The sequence below is a fragment of the Morone saxatilis genome, unplaced genomic scaffold, assembly GCF_004916995.1.
Source record: "Morone saxatilis isolate NCDOM2014 unplaced genomic scaffold, NCSU_SB_2.0 Contig12, whole genome shotgun sequence".
Classification (NCBI taxonomy): domain Eukaryota; kingdom Metazoa; phylum Chordata; class Actinopteri; family Moronidae; genus Morone; species Morone saxatilis.
The window spans coordinates 8,333,843-8,351,652 of NW_023339674.1; the positions used below are offsets into that span (position 1 = coordinate 8,333,843).

Here is a 17,810-nt window from a genome sequence, read left to right on the forward strand (position 1 = left end):
ACACACACACACATACACACCTGCTACTAGATAGGTAGGTTGACCTACATTTTAGCTGATGGAAAAGATAACCCAGAAAGTATCCCACCCTCTGGAACTCACCTTGAATAGTCATTCCTAATGCATACTAAACCGATGAGAATTGTCCTTTCCATCCTCCCGTTAGCTGTGTGAGAGTACCAGCTGATGGCTTCAGGTGTGTTTGTTTGATCTCCTATCAACTGAAATGGCATTGCTCTTCCTCCTGTGTGTTTGTTTTGAAACCGAGCGGTTGCCAGTGTATGATATCAGCATCAGAACAGCTGGGGTCACAGGTTCACTGCTGTTGTGTGAGAGGCTCCATTTCTTGCTTTGAAAACAAATGTAGCAGAAAGTACAATTTTAGCAATTAATATACTCGGCTTGATATACAGTAAACGTCCTCCTCCTCCTCCTCCTCCTCTTGTGTTAGTCGCCATACCATCCATTACTCAATCCTCAGCTCTGACTGGGCAATTTACAGTATGCCTTCCTGTTCTGCTGAGTTTCTACATTACGTCTGATGGATATTTGCTATATTAGCATAAACCTTAAGTGCAGCGCTCTCCCTCAGCAGTATTCTGCTCTTTTACAAGGTTAGCTTTGTCCACACATTCCCTCGGACTGCGTCTCAAAATTAAGACTCCTTGTATTTGTGGAGGCAGGGTGTAAACTGGGATAAAGTTTTTGATTAAATAAGAAAGGGGGGATCTCATTAAGATTCCTGGCAGCAGCAGGAGCCGCACACCTCTGAAAGGCCTTGCAGTTATTGGCTTAGATTACTAAACAGTTGGTTTAAACAGATACAGCCTTTCTTTTCTCAGGCAAGGACCTTTATTGTGACGCTGCTGCGCACTAAGCAGTATTCAGCGGTGATACAGAAGCTTACACCTCACATTTCTGCTGTAATCCATCATGGTGTGTACGTACTTCACTGCTGCTCCTCCAAGTGCCTGGAGCTGCATGATTGATGGATATTACAGGCCCACCTAGGCTGGGCTGTGTGTGTGTGTATAAACTATATATACATGTACATGTGTGAGATAGAGAGAGAGAGAGAGAGGTGAGCTGTCAGCCTGGAGGTAACAGAGGGCGTGGTGCTGCATTATTAGTGCGATTTTAGCGCAAAGCCACTGGGAAGGGCAGAAGGAGAGGAGAAAAGGATGATATGGGATAAAGGAGGAGGGGGGAGGGAGGGAGGAGACAAAGGGAAGGACTAGGATAAAATGATGAAGAGTGAAAGCGGAGGCAAGAGAGAAAGGAGGATGGAGAGAGGAGAGGAGACAGAGTGGCTGGAGAAGGGAGGAAGAGAGGAGACAATGGAGGAGGGGCTGATGGGAAATGAGATGATGAGAGAGAGTGATGAGGTTAAGGCATTAGAGGAGAGTTCAGATGACTTTAACACTATGAAGGACAACCCATCTCTACCAGTTGTGTTGTTTCTGTTGGTTTTCTGAACCTTGTGGAAAACTTACCAAATAGTGTGGTGATTTACAGTGAAATGTGCAGCTGAATTTGCTCAGTTGTCCACAGTAGGACTGTGGTTAAGACTTTTGTTTAATCTGTGATGTCCAGTGACTTCTTCAAATTGCTTGTATTTGTCCAAAGGCCAAAATTTGCAATGATATAAAAGAGGACAAAAAGCAGCAGATCACTATTTGAAGAGTTGGAACTAGAAAATGGTTTGCTTAATAAATTACTTAAAAGATAAATCGATTATACAATTAGTTTTTAATGAACAGGAAATGTTGAGGTAGTTATGGTAAGTTCCTCAGACTTAAAGGTTATTAAAAAACGGTCTGATTTTGCGGCAGCATTTAACAGTCGTACTGGGAAAAATCCATCATTGAAGAGGAAGAGATACCAACTTCTATAATGACAGCAGCAACAAGACAATCTGAATAACAGTTGATCTGAAAATTTTGAAAAACAAATAATTTGTTAATTAGTTTCTATGTTACCACCACTAAGCCATTTAAAGGGTGCTTTTTTGGTGATTCTCTTTTCTGTTGTCCTGCAGTTTGTTGCGAGGTGCTGAGGAGATGGGACTGAGGAAAGCGGTGAAGCCCGAGTTTGGCGGAGGAACACGAAGCTTCTCCTGTGAGGAGGACTACATCTACGAGAACATTGAGAGCGAGCTGTGCTTCTTTACTTCACAGGTCAGTGTGTCACAAACACACACGCAGCAAGTAAATGTGCTGTCAAAGCATTACTTGAATTTACTCTCTCCTCTTGTTTCGCTGCAGGAGAGGCAGAGCATCATTAAATACTGGATGGACAATCTACGTGCCAAACATGGGGAGGTGCTTCATAATATCAACTTCCTGGAGGGCCAGCCAATCAGTAAGCTGCACACTTTATCAGTACTATGTTGCTAGACACTCTTGTGATGTTTGTCTTTATTAAACAGAAAGCAGTTCTTTGGCAGGTGTTGGAAATAATCCCTCAGTTGGTTTGGGTTTAAAAGTATTAGAAGCCATTTGTGATGGAGTTGATGGTTTACTGCTTTTGTCTTTATATATCTACAATTCCTGTTTCTTTCTCAACCAGATTAAATGTACAATCACTTCAACTTGCCTTACTGTGTGCTTTATTATTTTCTGCAGTCCCGGAGCTGAGTGCGCGGGGTGTGATCCAGCAGGTTTTTCCTCTCCATGAACAGAGGATCCTCAGTCAACTGATGAAGTCTTGGGTCCAGGCTGTTTGTGAGAAACAACCCCTAGGTCAGTGGAACAAGATACTCGTGCACAGAGACACAGTAACATGTACAACCACAAGACATGACAAAGTACTGTGACACAGTGTGAATCACTTTGCTTATGATACTGTGTTATTTTATCTTTCTAACGTATAATTTTTCTCTGGTGTTTATGTTTACAGATGATATCTGTGACTACTTTGGGGTGAAGATTGCCATGTATTTTGCCTGGCTAGGATTTTACACCACTTCTATGTTATATCCTGCTGTGATTGGCTTTGTGCTGTGGATGCTCACCGAATCAGATCAGGTAAGAGAGAAGCTATCACAGCCTAAAACAGCTTGAATCACCAACCGAAAAATGATCATCGCCCGTTCATAGTTTTAAGCATCTGCGTTTTTGTGCTCGGGTTGTTTCAGACGAGCCGTGACATCTGCTGTGTGGTGTTTGCACTATTCAACGTAGTGTGGGCCACTTTGTTTCTTGAGCGGTGGAAGAGGAGGGGGGCTGAGCTGGCGTACAAGTGGGGAACACTGGACACGCCTGCTGAATCCCTGGAGGAACCACGGCCTCAGTTCCGGGTGAGAAGAACTAAAACTCCTTTCATCTTCCTATCCTCTTCTCTTCTTTTTCAGTCCCTTTCATACTTTTTCTCTCTCTCTCGACAGGGAGTTAAGCGCTGCAGTCCCATAACAGGATGTGAGGAGTTCTACTATCCTCCATGGCGGAGGCGTGTTTTCAGGTGGCTGGTCAGCCTGCCCATCTGTATCCTCTGTCTCTGCTTTGTCTTCCTGGTCATGCTCATCTGCTTTGAACTGCAGGTTAGTCAGCTGTCAGCATCTGTTTTTTTTAATGTGTCCTGCCTGTATAAATGTAGTTTCAATGATAAAAATCTACTTACGTATGTCATTGTTTAGTTTCCTCAAATGTTATCTTCAGTCTTTTATGGGTTGATATAATAACGCAGCAAGTTTGTTAAAGTTATTTGTTGGCTGCGCCAAGAAATACAATCCAATCCGTGGAAAGAACTTAATACAAATAAATCAAGAGAAAACACCTTCTCCCTCAACACAACTGCATACACACCCTGGATGTTGTTTTTCTCGGAGCCGATGAGTAAAAAGCTACGACTGTGTCTCTGCAGGAGTTTGTGATGGGGATCAAGGAAATGCCTCGGCTAGCTCGCTTCATCCCCAAAATCATGCTAGCTATCACTGTGACTGCATGTGACGAGGTGTACAGGAAAATTGCCTGCTGGCTCAATGACATGGGTGAGAGTCAAGCTTCCAGATTTATTCATTCACATTCAGAGCAGAACATCTCTTGTAGAAGAAAATCTCAAAAAAATGTCTCTGTGGCTTTTCAGTAATATCTTGTAAGCAATAATTAGTGATTAGTTTTAATTTCATATTACATTGTTTATGAGTGGTTCAGTAGGTACAATAAGATGATTGCTATTGTTTTTTCCACAGAAAACTATAGACTCCAGAGTGCCTATGAGAAAAATCTCATCATCAAAATGGTTCTTGTGAGTGGCTTTTCATTAGATCATATTTAAATTACCAATGTGATATAGAAGCTAATTTAAAAAAATATGATTTGCTTCTTAATGAAACCTGTTTTCTTTTTCTTGCAGTTTCAGTTTGTAAATTCTTATCTCAGCCTTTTTTACATTGGATTCTACCTCAAAGACATGGAGCGGCTGAAAGAGGTAAGAAAGACCTGAATCCCTGCTGTCACCCATTAGCTTCAGTAATTCATTTGGCCTCCAACATCTGTCATTGTTGCAAACTCCCATCCTTAAATGCTTTGCTCTCTCTCCTGCATTGATTTCCATAACCATCCATCCGCACATCCATCCATTTATCCTCTGTGGAAGATGCTGCTGGTGTTGTCTCTGTTAAGGAGTCTGCAGCGGCAGGTCCGGGTCAATATGCTGCCTTCCCTCTTCTTCAAGTTCCAGATGCTTGTGGTCTCTGTTCCCTGGTTCTTCAGGGCTTTACTCAGGTCCAAAGTATGATCCCTGTATATCCACTGTTTGGCCGAGAGGTCAAAGGTCGATTTCTGAACCACCTCGGTGTTAACCTTGCATGCTCCGTGCTGATGACAACATGAACTTGAACTACCAACCTGCTTTCTATAAAATAATATAGTTTGGTTGTTGGTTGGTTGTTATTTGTCTGGTGAAACCCTTGAAACTTTAAAATTGGTAATTGTTTTCCTTTCAGTTACATTCAAAGAATTTATAATTCATCAGTCATCAAACAAAATCTGCTTTTCTTGCTTCTTAAAAACTCCTTATTTTGGAGACATGTGGCTTTTACCAGACAGAAAAGAAAGATGGGCGGTATAATGCAGTGGAGAATTAAAAATGTGGCTCTCAGAAGATTACGTCTGCTTGTGTAGACGCAACACATCCTTCCATCTTCCTTCCTCTGTGCCACCTCACCTGCATATATGAGCATCACTCCTAGTTACAGTAGTTGAGTGGTTTTGCCACTTTTCCTCTTTGACATGGGGATGTGGAGTCGGTGGAGTTTTCTTATTGGCCTTTTCCTTCCGTGCAATTTGTGTGAATTGTTTTTCCGATACAACTCTCACCATTCGTACTTCAATTTCTCACTCTGTCTGTCAGTTTCTTTTACACTCTTAGCCAGAGTGCCACCTCATTGGGGTTGTCATTATCTCTTAACATCATCTGACTTTATAGTTTTCCAATGTCTGATTACCAACCAGTGCAGCCCATTACCAATATTTTTCGCTGTATATTTACTTTTTAGTTAGGATTTTTCTTAGTTAATTTTCATACTGTAGTGAAATGAATAGAAACCAATAGCTGTCCCAAAGGTAAGAAAAACCTGGCTAAAACATGCAAAAACACTGGCATAGTCTTTAAGTGCCTGAAATGAAAACCATCTGGTGTTGTCAGCCTGATTCTGCCAGTGTCTGACTCTGACGTATCTGTGCTGAGTGTTCCTGTAGGTAGCAGTGGGGGAACAGTATCTCCTTTTCTACATTTCCGAAGTCTCCCATTAATGCCTGAAAATAACATTCTGTCCATGTCTTTGTCAGGAATTTATTGTAGTTTTGTGCATTCTGTGCTGAAGCTTGCAGCCATAATATATATTGTGCATCAGCATTATTTAACTTGGAAACAGTTTCTTTTAGATTAAAGCCGATAATGGATAGTAAGCTTTGTGATGTTGCAATTCTTAGTATGTATGTCCTCTAGGTGTATATTAAAGGGCTGAAGACATCCTCACTGCTTGGTTTTGAGTGCTGATAAATCTGGTTTATTACAACTTGGGTTCTATTCCAATAGTTTTAGGTAAAATCAGTATTCTGTGACAATATTTCACTTAATTGCTGAGATTAATACAACAAAGTTTGATGAGGCAAGAAACATGAGCTGTCACACCGGCTGTAAACATCAAGAGTTTAACCAGATGAGCTAAAGGTCAGGTGGGAATTATCCCTTATTGCACAGATAAAAGTATGTACACTAGCTATGGTAGGTCAAGGTTAAACCAACTTTCACAAACTGTGATGGTTGTTTACTTTTGACAGATTGAGTAATAGTTTGGATAATAACAGTTTAACAGTTTTTGCTATCCTGAGAGTTTTTTAAAAACCTATTTGAAGGTCTGACTGCTGTCACTTGGCTGTCTCATATCTCTGAAATTAACTTGTTGATTACAAATATTATCGAAGCCCAAAGATCACAGAATAGACACAGGTCGTAATAAACCTAAATTATCCTTGAAGTTAAACTTATTTGTACTTCCTGTTTTGTGTGATTTGCATTTGTTTGGAAAGGTTTGAGTATGACTGAAAGGCCTTGAGTGTTGACCAGTCATTGACCTCAATGCATTGAAATATTGTTTCAGTGGTCTTAAAGGGCACATCCACAGTGAGTCACATTGTCCAGAAAACTTTCCACTGTTTCCTGTTGTTGCACTTCTGGACACGCCCCAATCACTGACAGATGTAATGTTTTTTTAAGAACAGGGAACCTTTCAGCAGCAGTTTTTTGACAGATGTGATTTTCTTGCAGATACATACATACATAATTGAGTTTTGATTAATTTGTTGCATTTGTTCAACGAGGGTGTATCCTTTTGCTCTTTCAGCGTGTTATTGTGTCTTCTTTTCTGTCCTGCTGGGTCTCTTTGTCTCTATCCACCCATTGCATCCTTAGCTGTTTGCATTTTTCCAAGAAAACATTTCTTTTAAATGCTCTAATTAGTTGGACAATAAATTCACTGTATGTTCACTCAGTGTGGCAGCTATTTATGACTGTTTCTCTCTGTCCTTGTCAGATGCTGGCCACTCTGCTCATCATACGCCAGTTCCTTCAAAATGTGAAGGAGGTGCTGCAGCCTTACCTGTATGAGCGCCACAAGCTGGGCGAGCTCACACTGCGAGCTGTGTGGGACCTGCTGCTTTCAGTGCTGCTAAAATATGCCCGGCTGGCAGCTGGAAAAGCCCAGGCTTCTCCCACCGACCAGGCCATGCCCGGACCTGGACTGAGGGGCACCAGGCCTGGGTTGGGGCTGTCAGAAAGAAGGTTAAACTCATAATTTAAGCTTTCATTCAGTTAATAAATGCAGAAAACATTCACTTGTACATACAAATGTACATGTAGGGTTACAAATATTCAAACAGAGTTTAAATGAATCCTTTACCAATGCAATTTGACACAGGCATTAGGAGAAACTGACACTTTCTCATAAGATCAGTGTGGTGAACAATGACATTTATGTGTTTACAGTTGTCACACCAACACTCACGTATAAGTCACTACAAACAGACATGCTTGGGTTTAAATTAAAAGTCATTTTATCTGCACTTGCCACTGTCTGTGCACTGCATGCAGTTATGATTCATACCAGTCGGACACTGAGGAAATAGACAGAACACCACTGTGAGTGGTTAACACACACATTTTGTCTGACGTCTATCTGTCTGTTCAACTTCTCTCAGGGAAAAGAAGTGTTTGAACGGGGGATGTGGGGTGCCCGATGAGGAGGAGGGAGGTGAGAGGGATGAGGCTGACAGCGGGAGGTTCAGTGAAGGAGAGACGGAGGAGGAAAGTCTGATCGACTGCGGTTTGAAGCTGAGGAAAGTCAGCTTCATAGAGAAGGTATAAACTGTGTGATAACATACATTTGTGAGGTGTTAAAATGCTCACGTTGTAGCACTTTGATCATATCTCAAGAAAGGTGTTATTTAACAGTTTTTATTGGGAGTAATAGTAGTAATTGTGCAGTTTGGTGTTTGTTGTTGTTAAGGTGGACAGAAGGCCAGCCTGCAGTGGGCCCCCCATGGATAACAGTTTCCTGGAGGAGGGGAGTCCCACTATGGTGGAAAAAGGAATGGACCCTGCCTCTGTGTTTGAAATGTGTGACGACGACGATGATAATGGCATCCATGATGTGAAGGAATCAGGTGGGGGAGGGACAAGTGTGACTGAGGGAAGTAATGCTGCTGCTGCTGCTGCTGCCGCTGCTGCTGCTGCTGCCAGCGCTGCCCCACTGCCTTCTGGGTCTGAGAGCAGCACATCGCTGCGACACAGAAGAAGAGGCAGAAGCGTAGAGAGACCGGAGCCAAAGACAAAAAGGGAATCGTGGATGGATCCCCCTGAAGAGAGAGAGAGCACCACGCTCACTCAGGCTGAGATGGAGAGCTGCATGCAGACATATGCTGTAAGAAGGACTGTGTACTAAACATATTCTGTAAACTCTGCAACCAATCCTTTAAAGGATGGTAATTAGCATCCTTTGAAACATTTAAAGATTAATTCCAGAATTTGTCAAGCTTTCCAAGAAACGTCAATTTGACAAAAATCCTCTCACACATTTTATAAAGCAATTAGCCAATTGGAGCCTCTCTTAATTAATATAGTGGCAGGCAAAGAGCTGCACAATATGTATTATGTCATTTTATTTTTGCAATTTAGTTCATACAACCATACCAGGGGACTCCTTTCTGTGTTTAATTATAGTCAGAGTCATTGAGATTATTGCTGTTAAATTCAAGTTATTTGGACAGCTGCAGGTCACTTATGCTCCTTGCTCCAATTTACAAAGTTGTTGCAGGAATCCTTGTTTCAACATCTTTACAATGGGTGAGCAGAATTTCAATCCATTACCAAGTCATAATAGACACAATCATGAGAATAACACCCAGGTTGACACATTTATTTTAGAGGAATTACAAACTAGGTACATAACATAACTCATTATTTACAGTTTGAAACGTTTCCGTTTAATTTAGAATAGATAGGAAATAACTCTTGTATAATAGTAGGTAAACAACTTAGCCATGTATGTTGCCAGCTGGGAAACATTTAACATTCTTCTCATACTTAGGTCAGGTTTCATACATGTGGTAGAGAAGCACTGCAACATGAATCCAACAGAAATCCTCGTCTATCACAGTTACATGACACCCCGCAAGTGTGATGCAAATAACACTGAGTTATGTTCCAAAAGGTCATACATGACTAGATGACAGATAAACAAAGCTAACAACATGTTTTTATGTTATTTGGTACCATTGTGCATTAATTTGCTCTACAGAAATGAAGTCTTGTCTTCTAGCTGCCAAATACTAGCATTCAGACTGTACTGACTTGGTACTGCTGTGGTTTTAAAGGTCTGCTTTTCCCCTCTCAGGATACCTTCCAGGACTACCAAGAGATGTTTGTCCAGTTTGGCTACGTGGTGCTCTTCTCCTCTGCATTCCCTCTGGCTGCCATGTGCGCTCTCATCAACAACATCATTGAGATCCGCAGTGATGCCTTCAAGCTCTGCACCGGTCTGCAGAGGCCCTTTGGAATCAGAGTGGAGAGCATCGGCCAGTGGCAGGTCAGAAATACATTCAGTGAAAGTCAACAGAGGTTCAGGTTTTTCTGCTACAGGTGTAAATTGACGGAATTCACTGGGATGTGTGATGCTGTTATATGTATCAAACACTTGTTTCAAAATCAGTTTTAAAAGTTGACAATCATGTAAACGTAACTATGTAGCAATCATACTAAATTGATCAATTACCAATAATTGGCTGAAATAACTGAAGAACTGAGCTAGACTGAAATGATTTTTATGTACAAAGTACATAAGAAAGTCAAGTTTTTTTTTCCCTTTACAGTCTGCGATGGAAGCCATGGGCCTGATTGCCATCATAGTGAATTGTTACCTGATTGGTCAGTGTGGTCAGCTACAACGTCTCTTCCCGTGGCTCAGCCCTGAGATGGCCATCATCTCCATCGTCATCCTCGAGGTACCACAGCTCGTTCCTGCTAGCCTGTAGTGCTTATAGTGGTGCTTTTTTTAAACTTTTTCTCAGGCCACCAGCATTTTGTGACCCAGCAGAAAATGTATGGTAATCAGAAAATGTGCCAGGGATTTAGGCTGCAAACAAGCTTACTACTGTATGTATGTTTCTACCTGCAGAGACTTGTTCTAGAGAGGGTTGTATGGCAGAATGTATCACTTCATCAAGGACTACAGATGTTTACTGCAAACAGACACGTTACACATTTTTCTCCGATACTTACAGAACATATTGTAATCACCACCCAGGAGATCTAAAAAATAGTTTAAAGGAAGATATGATGGTTGAAAATGCTATCTTATGTTCAGGTCCATTTTAAGTGCTGACCAGACACCCAGTCTTGCAACTAGTATCTCTTATTTTATCCAAGTGACTGAAAGAAGTACAACACAAATGCTGCTCAGACTGAGTTTCCAATGTGCCAATCTTTATGAAAAGGATGAACAGATGAATTTGAGCTCTCTTCGTGTTTCTCCTCTTACTTGGAGCATATTTAGATTCTTAGCTCTGCACTCTGTGCCTGTCTATATTTGGAAAAAGGTAAACAGCCTGCAGCTCTTTCTTGGCCTGATAAAGAAGTCAGGCCTATCAGGGGGAGAATTTCACGGCCCAAATGGTGTTGTGCAAGAATTAGTTCAAGTAACATACCCTTAAAGGGCATTCTGAATCATGGTGCCCTATATCTGATTAAGGCTCTACTTTCATTTAATAGTTTTTTGTTTGATCCCGAACCTCCTCTTTCTTCCTGCCTGTCTGTAGCACTTTGCCATCCTCCTGAAGTACGTCATCCATGTGGCCATCCCTGACATTCCTACATGGGTCCGAGAGGAGATGGCTAAACTGGATTATCAGCGCAGGGAGGCCTTTAAGGTAAGAGATGAGACAGCACAAGAACATTTTATTTGCCGTGGAAGAGTTGCAAGAGATCAATAATATTCATGTTCAAGAATTATTCAGCCAGTTTGAACAAGCGCTCAGAAAAGACAACCTAATTATGTGCCGAGTACTTAATATAATAAAAATCTATAGCAGTGGCCATTAGAAGAGCCAGAATTTCTGCTGCAAACATACTGTACTGCGGCACTGCACCTTTCTTTTTGGAGATAATTTGCTTGTTTTAAACTCTTTGTGATATTTTAGCAATGGTACTTTTGAGAAACACAATCTAGAAACAACACAACACAATATAGAAAAGAGATGAGGCTGTCCCGCTGCAGTACTAATGCAAGATTCTTAGTAAGGGATTTGTTCCGATTGGTAGTACTGCAGTATTGTAATGGTTAGCTGGGTTAGTGCTGATTCTAGTGAATACATTGTGGGAATGTTTCCCTTCCTCTGCAGAAGCATGAGCGGCAGGCGCAGCAGCATTACCAGCAGCTGCAGAGGAGAAAGAGGGAGGAGGAGGAGAGGCAGAGGCAGGCGGAGCATATGGCCCGCAGGGAAAGGGAGCGGGACGACAGCAAGGGCGACTCCTCCGGGGATCACCACCACGACAAAAGTCACAGCGGCAAATCACGCAGCGGGGGTGGTGGCGGAGGGGGCAGCGGGTCGGACAAGCCCAAAAGGCCCAGCTCTCTGTTGGCCAATAATAATGTGATGAAGCTGAAACAGATCATCCCACTGCAGAGTAAGTTCTCCTCGGGTGGCGCCCGCTCCCCACAGTCGCCCACTGGAAGTGAGCCGAAGCTGCCCGGGTTTCTGAGCTTCAAATTTCTCAAGTCACCTGAGAATAAGAAAGAAGTCGCTGCGGCTTCTGCAGCTGCCGCCACAGCCACTAACGCCACAGCAACAGCATCGTCATCATCATCTTCATCATCAGGTAGCAGCTCTCAGGAGCGTTCTCAGTCACCCAGCAAAGCCTTCAACCCTGGGAAACTGTTTAACTTTGGGAAATCTGAGGGGGGGACGTGTGTGAATGGGGCTGCGCTGCCCAGATCTGGGGAAGGATCATCATCGCAAACGTCAGAAAGACAACCATCCAGGTCTGACTTGAATGGCGTTCCAGACGAGATCCCCTCACCTGGAGGGGAAGGGTCAGAGAACGGACATTCGACAGACTTGGACCCGGCCGGCTCTAAAGTCTAGTAGCTCCACAGAGAACAAACTTGTCGTTGGTTACATCTCAACTGAAGAGGTGATGTGTTTACTGTGAGGAAAGGCCTAACCTACCTTCTGTGTTTTCACAGGCTGTGTGTAGAGGTACCTGAAGCAGAGAGAGGAAAAGATGAAACTGATGAGAGATGACTTTTGGTTTGGTTTGCTGACAAAAAAAAAAACAGGCTTTATAAGAAAGACGTAAGCCCTCCTATTATGACGAATAAACGCACACACACACACGCCCTTACATGCACACACAAACATACAAATCCTTCCTTGTCTGCAATACATAAAGAAATGCATGAGCTGCGTTTCTAATATTTTTAAGCCTTTAAAGCAGAGAGCTGTGTTTCTTGATTTCTTCTAGTCATAAATTGTAAGCATCTCGTTGGCCTCCCACTCGGACATAACAGCCTGTTGTGGAGAAAAAAGATTAAAAAAAAACGTATACAGTGGTATGAAAGGATCACAGATTGTACATCAAATAAGAGAGTGTTTTTTAGCTTTCACAACACAAGTGATCATTAGATATTGTCTCATTTTTAACTGTGAGAAATTTGTGGGCCCTTCACTTTTATATTGAAGTGGGAAATGGAAAAGCAATATCAATCAGTGTTTTAATTATTCTTATCAATCATCACACATGACCCTCCCTTAATAAGCATCCCTGATATATCACCAGCTTTATTTTCAAAGCAGAGGTGATGTCTGAGCTTTGTACACTTCTTCCCATCATGTGGCAGTAGCCGATTTGTTCAAAAAGGAAGTAAAGAGCTTAGTAAGTCGAGCTGTCACATACCAGTATTTTTCCCAAGAGACCAAGTGAAAGAGAAAAAAGAAAGCAGAAGTAGACGAAGGTGATTTAGAGAAAATGGAGCCTGTTGCGTGCTGTTCTCCATCCAAGCCCGTAGAGCGCCTTGTAAACACAGATGGTGCTCCATTCCACACACTTACCAGACTTGGCAAACGAGCGTAGAGTTAAAGAAGTAACATTTGCACTAAACCCTTACGCCCTACAGAAAAACGTCTCTCCCTCTGCAGGAGAGAGGACCGACACCAGCCTGCCTCATAACATTATGCAAAAGCTGGATTTTGATTTCCTCCTTTCACACAGTACATGTTATCTACTCACCTGCCCCTGGTCTCAGCAATTATGGTATTTCCTGAATATTCAAATTATTTTTTGGGTTGTATTTTTTTTTTTACAACAGTTCTTATTTATGTTGAGCTCCATATTATTTTTTATATGCACCATTTGCTGCATTGCTTTATTGCAGTGCTGATGATGGGAATTTCCTTTTTTAACCAAAGCGGTATTTTTCGGATTATGCTGTTAACCCAAGATGTATGTACTGTATGTTCTGTTAATCATCTACATCAACACTGTTTGTGTTACTCGAGTAAGGAAGCCCATCATCTACCATTAAATGGTATTTCACTTCTGTGAGGTCCCCAGAAGGTGGTGCCAGAGTTTATTTGCATAGCAAAATGTGTTGTTGAACCGATTCACTATTGACTATTTACCCATAACATCAGTGTCATTAGTATACGACAGGGGCAGTAAAATTAGAGCGTCAGACTAAGGAGCACTTTGAGAGGAAAATGTATTATGGCGACATTAGATAAGGTACACACTGAGAAAGGTTTCAGAGGCCAACACACTGTAGGTGTAGAGACAGAAACATTAACTATGCATTTCCACACCATCACCTCTGGCAAGGTTTTTGGCAATAACACTGAGTTATAGGAGACTTACATGTAATACTAAAAGTCTAGACTGACTCCCCCTCCCACAGCACCCATCCCACTGCACTGTCCCCAGCCAGACTCTATGCATCTTTTCTTTATGTCCCCTCAGTTTTCACTTTCAGCTCGGTCAACTCAACCTCCTGTTTCATATTTAATGTGAGGACTCTCCCCTGACTCACAATCAAAAAAATAATAATAATCCCATCCATGTACTGCTTTGTGTTTACAGAGTCTGTCTAGTCTACAGGTGATGATGACATTGAGCTTGAGGCTGGTTTTTATATTTTGTGGCTGCTTTTATGTGTCTGTAACAACTGTACAATAAGTATAGTCCACCTTTCAGCCACATGCCTAAAGAAAATACAAAAATGTACTTCCGCAGACAGACAAAGAGATCTTACTGACGTTAAATGCAATAAGGAAATAGACAGGATATCAGTTTGTGTGGTCACGGTATCATTTTACTGTCAATCTACGGTATGTTCTTTTTTTATATTTGGAAGTCATTGTTCATTATAAATGTAAAATGAGAAATGCAAGGCTGAGAGAAATTGAATTTGTGTATCAGTCTCACAGGCTGGTCATTCTTGAAGAGACATATGATAGAGCTCAGGATGGTAAGCGTAGTTGAGCATAGTCTCATCACAACTTTTATTCTTGCAGCATTTGGATTTCAGGGATGAGTGACACCATGATGCAATCCATATATCGTCATTTCAAAGTTTGTGAAAGTTTGTATAGAAAATGAGAGGCCAGTGTCAAAGCAGAGGTGACTGAAGTGAGAAGGCAGCGATAAGGGTATTTGCTGATACTGGCGCATCACAGTGGAGTTTAGGTCATGCCTCCGTGTATGTAGTTCCTCCTTATTCAGGGAAAACTTAAAGTACAACTTCATATAATAGAAATCGATAGCATTAACCAACCTATCACTTCTTTCATCCTTGCACTCTTGGCAGCAGCAACAAATTCTGCATGTTGTTATTATGGAGGTCTTTAAATAAGCATTGGTTGAGGTATATTAACAAATCTTTAAGAGTTTTGGGCATCATCGAACGCTTCATTAAGAGGCATCCCATGTCAGAGACAGCACCATCACTGTTTTCTCGGGCCAAGCACAGGCGTCCCTCACATAAGGACAGCTGGTCAGACAGCTGAGACACATCAGCCGTCTGTAATTCACTATCAAAGCAACAGCGGTTATTTAAAGGATTTGGGCTTATCTAGACTTTACAAGCACCATCAGTGTAATGTGAAACCAGTAGGGAAGGACTGAATTTAGTAAATGTACTGTCTCCTGGATTCTGAGAGTGGATTCTCACCACAGCTACATTAAGACCTGACTCTAATCTCAGAGTTTAAGATAGGACATCTTCATGGAAGCCTCACTTACTGAACATCATATGCTCTTCCAATGTACCACTGTACAAAACAAAAAAAAGATCTTTTAAAGAGAAATACTGGGAAATGGGATTATTTATTTCTTTTAATTTATTTTGTCATATTTTTGTAAGACCTGAAAAATAGTTAATAAAACTATTTCAAATGCATTTCATGTGTTGTGACCATTTGTTCCTGTAAAACCAAGACTGCACTTTTTTTTCTCCTTACTCACAAATGTGGACTTCAATACTGGGGAATTAGAATCTCCTTAAAGGACAAGTGTGTAGCATTTACTGGCATCTAGCAGTGAAGTTGCAGATTGCAACTAACTGAACACCGCTTGCGCCAGTATTTGATGACCTGGAAATGAGAACGGGTTGTGAAGTGTCGGAAAAACTACAGTGACGGGGGCAAGGCTCTATTATGGAAACGTGGATTCCATGGAAGGCGTACCTACAGTGTCTATAGATAACAAAAACACACAGATTCCTATATTCAGGTGATTATACACTAATGAAAAAATAACTACATATTATATTCCATTTATGCCAACGGATCCTAAATGTTACACACTGGACATTTAAATCAAGGACTCAAGGAATGAAATCAGCTATCAAAAGCACCACATGACAAAATCCCAGTTTCAATCCAGTTTTATTTCAGCAAAGCTAAAAAGAACATATCTGACCTAACACGTGATGGGACAAGGCTTAGGGTGTTGTAGAACAGTCTATTTGAGCAGAAGCATAATGTTTACACTTCAGAAACAGACAGTATTTACACTGTAGGTAGGGAGATGACTGACCACACTGTCAACCCACATTGCAGCATCGACTGAAAAGAGAACAAGAAGGACAGGAGGCTTCGATGTGAATCTGCTGGGCAGTGCTAAGAATACTTAAAAAAAAAAGCTTTATTCAGTGTTGTACAGTATTGGACGCCGATACAAACTGAATCTCAGGAACAAGGCAGGATGGCGACTGCACTTTGCTGTGCATGCTTATTGTGCATTCTATGGCTGAGAATAAAACACCCCTTTAAAGCCCCCTAAGCCAGCTCTCTGACAAAAACCATCCAGGTCTGTCACAAAGACAGGGCAAACAGTACAGTTATCCCGGGCCCTGAGCTGGGGGAGCAAAAGGGTCCAAACCATGATGACATTTTGTAAGGCCTATAGGCTAATACCTTCCACAGTCACACAAAATAAACACCACAACCCCCGACACCCCTTAAGATTTATTACTGCTTCAGGAATATAATACCCAGCCGTTAACATGCAAGGCAAGGTAGCATCCACTGGGCACCGGGGCTCTTTACTTTATTTTCACAAGGGTCATTTTCTATCGTATCCGTGGGCATGTATAATTCTACAAAAAGGCAGACACAAAGATACTCCATTTGATAAACTAATTCGGGTACTGGCAATTATTTACACACATAATAATGTATTCTTTTTCCCTTTTCCAGACATTACTATACACATTTTTTTTTCACCATCTGTGCTGTTACCTTGTTGTGCAACTGAAAATTACCTCCCATTATTTAAGCGCAACTTTTTTCTTCTTTTTCTTCCTTTGATGAAAGAACAGCAAAAACTCTGAAAATCCCACTTTCACAAGCATTGATTAGCCAGAGGGTGGTGCTAGATGTAAAAAATATTTCACCAAAACAACATTTATCCTACAAGCACAAGTCCCAGAATAGAATGAAGATATGCATATTCACCATAAACACACATCTAAGGGGAATTTGGGAAGAGTTGCTTCTACTTTGTGCTGTTCTTCACAGTGCATTCTTGGTTCTGTTGAGTCAAAACAGTGTGGAGAAATGTCGCAATGCCCCCATGTGGTTGCAGAGTGGGCAGTGAAATTGAGGGTGGGCACTGTGGCTGGCAGGAAGCTCATTGCCATACATGAACAATAATAGTAACAATAAAATTAAAACAGTAACAAAAAGTTATCTTTGCACAAATCAGGACAGTCTCTCCAGGTGACAGAAGGCTACACAATTCATGTACCAGTAATGAGACTGTTATTAAGGGTAGTGTCTGAATTTATCTGTCAAGTCCATCTCTGATCTTGAATCTGCTCTGACACATTTTCAACTAATCATTCACCAGAAACATACAGTACAGTACAACACACAATACACACTCACAGCTCAGCATGCATACACACATATACGTGTTCACAAACCCATACAGAGGATAGCCAACATAAATAAAAACAAACAGTGTAAAGTTCCCTCCCTGACAATGGCTCTGTTCTGTCAGTGTCAATGACTAACAGTAACTTTGACATCTTTTCTAGTTACATAATTGTCACGCACATAATCTCATCACCATAAAAAGGCTGCTCTGTTGACAGGAATTTCCCTAATTCTCTATGGATGACTCTTATTTTCATGCCAGGAAAGGCATCCTGCTATAGTGCAGAACAGCCAGAAAACCTGCGGGACACGTGGGTTTTTCCTTTGTTTGGAGTAGTTTATATTGGCTATACCCTGTATATGCAAACACACACACACACA

At 41.5% G+C, this 17,810-nt stretch overlaps 2 protein-coding genes across 5 annotated transcripts in view; one reads left to right on the forward strand and one right to left on the reverse strand.

The window, feature by feature from the left end:
• Positions 1–15,448, forward strand: part of ano8b (anoctamin 8b) — a 37,759-nt gene extending 22,311 nt beyond the window's left edge. For 2 of the 4 annotated variants that reach the window (XM_035653046.1, XM_035653044.1), the window contains exons 4-20: positions 2,039–2,177; positions 2,265–2,361; positions 2,625–2,741; positions 2,899–3,026; positions 3,137–3,298; positions 3,386–3,538; positions 3,862–3,988; positions 4,190–4,245; positions 4,354–4,428; positions 4,597–4,731; positions 7,037–7,284; positions 7,701–7,860; positions 8,009–8,422; positions 9,395–9,586; positions 9,870–10,001; positions 10,815–10,925; positions 11,397–12,140. In XM_035653046.1, coding sequence (XP_035508939.1) covers positions 2,039–2,177; positions 2,265–2,361; positions 2,625–2,741; positions 2,899–3,026; positions 3,137–3,298; positions 3,386–3,538; positions 3,862–3,988; positions 4,190–4,245; positions 4,354–4,428; positions 4,597–4,731; positions 7,037–7,284; positions 7,701–7,860; positions 8,009–8,422; positions 9,395–9,586; positions 9,870–10,001; positions 10,815–10,925; positions 11,397–12,140 — 3,190 coding nt within the window. Of the gene's footprint in view, positions 1–2,038; positions 2,178–2,264; positions 2,362–2,624; positions 2,742–2,898; positions 3,027–3,136; positions 3,299–3,385; positions 3,539–3,861; positions 3,989–4,189; positions 4,246–4,353; positions 4,429–4,596; positions 4,732–7,036; positions 7,285–7,700; positions 7,861–8,008; positions 8,423–9,394; positions 9,587–9,869; positions 10,002–10,814; positions 10,926–11,396 lie in introns of all 4 variants that reach the window. The other 2 variants (XM_035653043.1, XM_035653047.1) reach the window with 2 other exon arrangements.
• dda1 (DET1 and DDB1 associated 1) overlaps positions 1–17,810 on the reverse strand; it is a 19,026-nt gene that overhangs the window by 146 nt on the left and 1,070 nt on the right. The window lies entirely within an intron of this gene.